The 7,777-nt window shown below is 48.5% G+C and overlaps 1 protein-coding gene across 2 annotated transcripts; it reads right to left on the reverse strand.

Moving 5' to 3' along the window:
- Positions 1–239: 239 nt before the first annotated feature.
- Fkbpl (FKBP prolyl isomerase like) lies at positions 240–1,782 on the reverse strand. 2 transcript variants are annotated; one of them, XM_028778006.1, is made up of 2 exons: positions 1,623–1,782; positions 240–1,320 (listed from the first exon to the last, which is right to left on the reverse strand). In XM_028778006.1, the coding sequence occupies exons 1-2, from the start codon at positions 1,639–1,641 to the stop codon at positions 263–265; spliced, it is 1,077 nt and encodes a 358-aa protein (XP_028633839.1). In that variant the 5' UTR covers positions 1,642–1,782; the 3' UTR covers positions 240–262. The 2 variants fall into 2 exon arrangements, with proteins under 2 accessions (XP_028633839.1, XP_028633840.1); XM_028778007.1 differs by having other exon boundaries at positions 240–1,391.
- Between the last annotated feature and the right edge of the window lie 5,995 nt (positions 1,783–7,777).

Below are 7,777 nucleotides of genomic sequence, written 5' to 3' on the forward strand. Positions count from 1 at the left end.
CTGTAACCCCACCTCCGTGGGATGCAAATCCGACATCCGGAAGTTCTGGCGTTTGCCACAGCTAGTCCTAAAAAGACAGCCTCTCCTATCTTCGGAGGTGGATAAGCTTCCCCGAACCTCTCCACCAAGTGGCCCACTGACATCATCGCTAACTCCCTGTAAGTCAGAACAGGACATGAGTTCAAACTCCTTCCTTCGGGGCCCTTGAAAACCCCACAACACAGAACACAATCCACGGGTTCCTGTCTCTTGAACTTTTTAATCAGCTAAACATCTTACGCAGTCCCCGAGCCAGCCCTGCATCCTGTATCTTTCCCTGAATGATCACCTTCCCCAGCTCCTCTTTCGCTGCACGGTTTTTGGGATCAGCTGCTAGAACTTTCTTGAGATCAGCAGCTGCTTTTTCCAAGTCCCCAAGGGCAGCCTGAGCAACCCCCCTTCGGTATAAGGCCTTTAAATGGCCGGGCTCCCGCTCCAGCACTCGGTCACAGCTCTGAGCTGCCAACTGGGGGTGTCCTAGCAGCAACTGGCAGGCAGCAAGATTGGCATGAAGGGTAGTTCGTTCAGGGGGGCCGGGTGGAGGCAACGTCAGCAGCAGTCGGAGAGCCCGTCCATAGCATCGGGCAGCCCCTACAGGGTTCCCAGCTCGAAATAGTTCCGTACCCCTTGCGTGTTCTTCTTTGGCCAGAGCCTCCTTCTCCATAGCCTCCAACTCCCAGGAGTCCCGGCCTTTGGTGAAGGATTCCAGTCTGAGCGTGGCAAGAGGTGTAGAGGACCCAGGAAGGTGAATCTTGGCTTCCTCACCTTGATGCATAGACTCCAGGCATTTTTCTGTGAGTTCCCCCCAAGTTTTTTCCCTCCATTTCCCTATGCCTATGGTTAGTTCTGCCCACCCCTCTGGCATCCCAGATCCAAAAGGGAATCCCAAAGCCAGCACTCGGCATTTGGAGCCTAGCTTGGGTTTGTCTAAGCCATGGCCATGGACTATGATTTTCTTGAGAAAACTCCCATCCGGACAGTACCAAAGATCAGAAGCTTGGAGGTGCTCTGCTTTCCCACCGGTTGAGACATGAAATTTATCAGAATCACCTTCAAACCCAGCCACGGGGCTTTCAATCTCTTGAGTGTCTACAATCTGACTGGCTGGATCTGGTCTCACTCCCACCTCCAGGGCTTCAGGGAGAAGACCTAGGGACTGCTGTCTAAACGAAATGGCTGCATTTAGGTATTGCTGGGCGTTCTCTTCCCGCTGCTGCGGTTTATCCGTGTTCTTTTCTTTCATTGGGCTGATGGGTGAGGTCTCCATTGGCTCTCCTGATCCTTTTCACAGCAGATAAGATAAAGGAAGGGACAGTTTAGTTTGGAAAGTGATGGTCAAGTGTAGTTCGGACCTGGGGCCCGCCCCCCCGGCGCGGGGTAGGGAGGTGGAAAAAAAAACGAAACAATGTAAATCCCAGAATTCCTAGTTAAGACTCCTCGTAGTCATAGAAGTTTATTTATTCATTTATTTTCCTTTCTAAAGCTAGAGTCCACCCAGATCTAGTTTAGAACTATAAATTCTGTATTCCCCACGGTTCGGGTAGTCGCCCCAATAATGGGCACTTGACAGAGTCAAAAAGTACCTGAGAGGCCAAGGAGCATGGCAGAATGCCCTAAGTCACAATCCTGGCATTGAGTACGGTCTTGGGGCCTGGAGGAGCAGCCTGGGAGCAGCTGAGAGTCTCAAACAGCCGTCGAGCCCTCGAGACGGAGAAGCCTGTACCTAACATGACGGCCCATCGGGAGGACGAAGAGGGTTGCTTGTCCCGCCTACACGGTGACGTCATTTCCCCAGCAACCGCGAAGCGCCGTACCTTAGCAACCAGACTAGACCTAAGCAATAGAATTAGCCAAATCGAACCGAGCTTGACAAAGATCTGGCTGACTGGTTTAGTCAAAATGTAAAAAGGCCAGGAATGGGAAACTGAAGCTGAAGAAGACAGAGCGGTGGTAGAGAGCTTTGTCAAGCATGCGTAAAGACCCCGAGTCCGAGCTTCAGTACAAATTTATTTTCTTTTAAAGGCTGAGATTTTTAGCTGCTTCAGACCCTCTCCTGTTATTGTACCTAAACTCGGAGATCTTAGCTGAAATCAACCCCCGTCCATTTTGGCTCATTCTTGACTTTTGCCGCATAGCCTTCATTGCCCTGCAACTGAGCCCCCTGATCCAGAATCGTAGTGTTTTTCAAACTCAAATGTGCATGTCCGTCATGAGAAAATCTGTTAAATTGTAGATCTGGATTTCGAAAGTCTGAGGTGGAGCCTGCGATTCTTAGATAGTGCTTCAGCCGGCCAACAGTGCGATCCCTCAGTGACCTCATTCCACGCCAGTTCAGTTTGTCCTATATTTTTCGTGTGTAACTGGAATAGCATGCTCCAGTGAGTGGAGCAGTGGAGAACAGAGCTCCCTCCTCCTCCCTACAGAAGGTGTAGAGACATCCCTTTTGTGACTCAGACTTGCTGGGTTAACTGCCCGCACCGGCTGGGCCAGCACAGTTCTTCCGGGAAAGAGAACCCTTTATTACCTAAGTACGTTACTTTGGCATGTGTTCTTCTGGTGTGATTGACAGGGTCCTATGTATCCTTTGCTGGCCTTGAACTCTGTGTAGGAGAGGATGCTGGGACCACAGGCATGTCCCCCTGTGTCTGATTTATGTGGTACTCTGAATCACACTTAGGGCTTCATCGATGATGCAGGGTGAAATAAACACTGACAAACTTTAACACTGATCAGAACATACACAGAGTAGATGTGCTAATAAACCTCCTCGGAGATATTAAATAATTAAACTGAGAGGCTCTGACCCAATTCCTACTCAAACGTAGCTGACAAACGAGTTTTGTCTAGACAGTTTAGGAAGACAAGGAAATAGAGTTACACGTCCGAATTCACTGAAATCTAAGTTTCGTTTGCTCTTTGGAGACACTTGCTCGTTGGGAAAGCCTCCTCTTACCAGGCTTTGTTAACCTGCCTTGAGAAAGTGACCTTGGGCTCCAACCTGCTCAGAGAGCCAAGCTTGCTTTAGGATAATAGAAACTGCTGGGCTAATAACTACACAGAAGAATGTAACCTGGAGATTTACAAAGGCTGTCATCCGCCGTTTGTAAATCTGCTTGATTGCCCAGAAAATGTAATTCGGGGGTAACCAAACCCAGTTTCTGCTTTTGTAACACTTGCTTAATTACAACAACAACAACAAAACCAAAAATGTAATTTGGGCTGGAAATTTAAGAGACAACTGTAAACCGGGTGTGTTGGTACATGGTTTTAATCCCAGAAACCAGGAGCCAGAGGCATATAGATCTCTGTGAGTTTGAAGCCAGCCTGGTCTACAAATCAACTCTCAAGATAGCCAGGACTGTTACACAGAGAAATCCTGTCTCGAAAAACAAACAACAAAAAAGTAAAACAAGACCCAGTTTCTCTGTTTCTGTTGTGCTCCAGGCCACTGACTTTTTTCCCCCTCTCAAAAATTTTATTTTTGGTTTTGAGCCAGAGTCCACTTCCCCATCCCCAACACCGTGACTAACTGCTGTGGCTCTGAGAATCCCTGGGATCTTATTGAGAATTAATCCATCTTCCCTCTCCTCCCCTTTCCTCTGAGGGATTTCAAGGACAGTGGGAAGTGTAGACATTTACACCCTAATCCTTGGACAAAGAACCCCATGCTCTCTATTCTCCTTACTTGATAGCGTGAGGAAGTGACTGCGCGTGTGCGCGTGTGCGCGCGTGCGCATGCGCTTAACTCCTCCATTCATTCAGCAGGTATCCCTTGAGCACCTGTTGTATCCAGGCAGCATGCTAGGACCGGGGATACAGAGATATCAAAGTGTAATGCGCTGTGACAGGGAGCGGACACTCTTTGTGGTAACAGTGTGGCTGACATCTAAAGAATGGGCTGGAGTATGACACTTATAACTCCAGCACTTAGGATGTGGAGGAGTGAGCGAGTTTGAGGCTAGCCTGAGCTATAAAGAGGACAGATCTGTGGTGGGTCTTTGTTACTTCTACTTTGCGGCTTCTTTTTGCTACCGTTTATCCGCCCAGCTTCACCCTCTATCACTAGATAAGAGAGAAAGGACAGAGGGGAGAGGTAGGGATCCCTGTATCTAACTTCTTCCGTTTCTTCTTTGACCACAGCAAAACACAACCAACCTCCCCAACCCACACTGCCTCTAGGCAGCCTTAGCATTTATCTACCCTCTGAAAAATTTCCAGAAATTTCAGAGTTACACAATTGCAGAAATTATCTGCAGCTGGCAAAACCACGCCCCTGCTGGCGCATCAGGCAAATCACAGTCAGCTGTTCCGGGACAGTCCCGAGCAGCTCCATGTCCCCCACACCTGGAATTAAAATGAAAGCACATTTTTATAATATCTCTGTCTTTTTAAAAGAAACTGAAACTCCAAAATTCTCACTACATGAATCAAAGTTACTTGAAGGCTGAAAAAAAAAAAAAAACAAAAAAAGCAACAAGCCCCTAACCGCTGAGCCATCTTTCCAGCCATACATCCGATTCTTTTCTTAGTAACCTTACTAAGGCCGGGCGGTGGTGGCACACGCCTTTAATCCCACCACTTGGGAGGCAGAGGCAGGCATATTTCTGAGTTCGAGGCCAGCCTGGTCTACAGAGTGAGTTCCAGGACAGCCAGGGCTATACAGAGAAACCCTGTCTCGAAAAACAAAAACAACAACAAAAAAAGTAACCTTACTAAGGGTTACTAAGGGTTGGAGTGTTCCTCAGTGCGAGAGTGTGTACGTAGTGTACAGTCCCCAGTACCACCCCTAAATCCTTAACACATACTCAGGATTTTTCAATGAGGGATGGAGGCAAATGCAGAAAGCCCCAGCAGTGGCGGGGGAGTGTCTTGTTTCAAAATGCTCCAGATGCCAGGAAATGTGGGCTGGGTGGCAGGGCCTTTGCGCTTTCCAGCTCTGCGCCATCTGGACCGGCTTCGTGCACGGAGGCAATCAGGCTACTGAGCCTTGAAAGCGAGCCATTGTTTTGACGTGCAGAGATTTGGGGCATTTGTTGCGGAAGAGGCAGCAGGAGGCAGCACAAACCCAGCTTGAGGCACTTCTGGTTCCGTCTCAGCTTGTCCGAGCTATTCCAAGCGCATGCCCGCTGCCCTGTCACAAGGCCTGGAGCCAGCTGGAGGCTTTCACACCGCCAAGCACCACGCGTTCCACACCGCAAGGAACCAAACGCTGCCCTCATGCTCTGCTGCTCTAATGGCTTAGCATCAGCAGGAGACATCAAATTTCTAGCCTCCCGGAGGTTGAACAAATATCCCCTTCTGTTTAGTCTTGGTGGTTTCTGTGGGTTTTGGTTCTCCGGGGATTTGTGTCAAAATTGTTCCTCTTTTCCTCCCAAAGTTTCTGGACTGTGCCTGCTTTGCCAGCAGGGTTTTCTGACAGACTTTCTGTGGTGGAACGTTTCGTAGAAAGTGGCCCCCATAGTAAGCCTGGCCATGAATGACAACAGCAATAGCAGGCCTTGTGCTGAGGGACAATAGTCTGAGGTCATGTGTATTAGCTAATATGCGTTACCTCATTTTCTCCTAGAGTAACTCCAGACGCTATTTATTCACTCTTTCCCCTTCGTAATGGTGGGGATCCAGTTCCAAGGCTCTGTGCACCCCTGGCAAGCTCCTTATCACCAAGCCATGTCCCAGGCTCTGGTCAACAGTTTAATATTTTTGTATTTAACTGGGGCTGGAAAGCTGGCTCAGTGGTTAGGCACACTGGCTGCTGTTGCAGAGGACCTGGTCCGGTTCCCAGCCTCCACATGGTGACTCACAGTCTCTGTAATTCCAGTCCCAGGGTATCCAGTGCTCTTTTCTGACCTCTGAGAGTACCGGGCACACATATGGTAGGTATACATACCATGCAGGCTAAACACTTATGTGTATAAAATAAATCTTTTAAAAATTATTTTTTGAAGCCGGGCGGTGGTGGCGCACGCCTTTAACCCCAGCACTTGGTAGGCAGAGGCAGGCGGATTTCTGAGTTCAAGGCCAGCCTGGTCTACAGAGTGAGTTCCAGGACAGCCAGGGCTACACAGAGAAACCCTGTCTCAAAAAACCAAAAAAAAAAAAAAATTTTTTTTGAGACAGTCTCACTTTGTAGCCCTAGCTAGTCTGGAAACTCACTTATGTAGACCAGGCTAGGCTTGAACTCAGAGAGATCCACCTCTCTCTGAGTCCCGAGTGCTTGCATTGAAGGAGTGCTCCACCATGCCGGGGTCATATATCCATATAATCTGACTTTTAGTCATTTTTGCCTCATTCCTCTCCCACCCCTCTTCTCCACTGGAACTCTTCTCAACAAGGTCTTTTGGTGTGTGACCACTGGGTTTAGTATGGGTTACTCCCCATAGAGTAAGAATTCTCACCTCCCCTCTACCTGCATGCTATGGCAGGAGTGTAGGTGCAAGGTTAGTTAGTGAAGCCCGAGAGATTAACTATCTTGACTACACCACTGAAGAGGTCGAGCCCTCCTCCCCAAACTCATCAATCGTCAACAGTCTCTCTGGCAGGGGTGGGCCCCTGATGGGTTCCTCAAACATCCATGATGCAATGTCACAGACAAGTCTTTGCTGTTGACTAGCCTTCTTCCTACTAAGCCCTGTGCTATTGCCACAGGCTGAGGAACCGGCAATAGCATACACTGTTACAGCTGAAGGTGTTAGGGCATAGAAACCTCTTGATGAAAATGCCTTCAATGTCAGGGTAGTGACAAATCTCACGAACCAATAGACCAGGGTAAGGGACATGTGGAAAAGCCCCAGGGGTGTGTGTGTGTTTTTTTTCTAACCCAGTGCTAAGTGCAAGTTTCCACATAGTCCTGTTATGCAGATGACCTATGGGGGGAGTGTCGTTCAGTGGGTGGAATGCTCGCCTACCATGTGAGAGGTACTGAATCTGACCCCCAATATCACATACACGGGACATGATGGGTGGGGCAAGCCCCTAACTCTGAGCTCAGAAGGTAGAAGCAGAAGAATCAGAGTTCAAGATCATCCTCAGCTACGTCGCCTGTGTGAGACAGGACTGGAATACCTGAGGTCCTGTCTGAGAAAGCAAGGCAGGCTAGTGAGGTGGCTCAGCAGGTGAAGATGCTCTCTGATAGCCAGAGGGCCTGGGTGTTATCCCTGGAACCCACGTGTGGAAGGAGAAGATCAACTTCACAGAACTGTCACCTTACCATCACACGCATGCTATGCCAGGCATATGCACGCATACATCCGTGTATGCATACAAAAGTAAAGAACTTTAAACAACAGAAGTCAGTCAATACATTAAGTCAGGAGGTGAAATGAACTGGTGAGTTAAGAGGCTTTCTGCCAAGCCTGATGTTCTGAATTTGATTTCTGAGACCCACATGGTGAAAGGAGAGAAGTGACCTCTATAGGCGCACTGTGGTACACATATGAACACATACACACACACACACACACACACACACAGGGCTGTGTATAGCTCAGTAGAGGACCTCATGGTCGGCTTATTAAAGGTCCTGTATTTAATCTCCATCAGGGAGAGAGTTGAGGGGGAGAAAACCGAAGAGGAGGTGGTGGGCAGGGGAGAGATACAAGTGAACCTTGATCTCCATGATCTGGATAGAGTTCTCCTCTGTCCTCTGAATAAGCATATGGTACACACCTGTCATGAACACATATACATACACATACACACACACATATACACATACATACACAATACACATATGAACATA

Source organism: Grammomys surdaster, unplaced genomic scaffold (genome assembly GCF_004785775.1).
Source record: "Grammomys surdaster isolate TR1022 unplaced genomic scaffold, NIH_TR_1.0 319, whole genome shotgun sequence".
NCBI lineage: Eukaryota > Metazoa > Chordata > Mammalia > Rodentia > Muridae > Grammomys > Grammomys surdaster.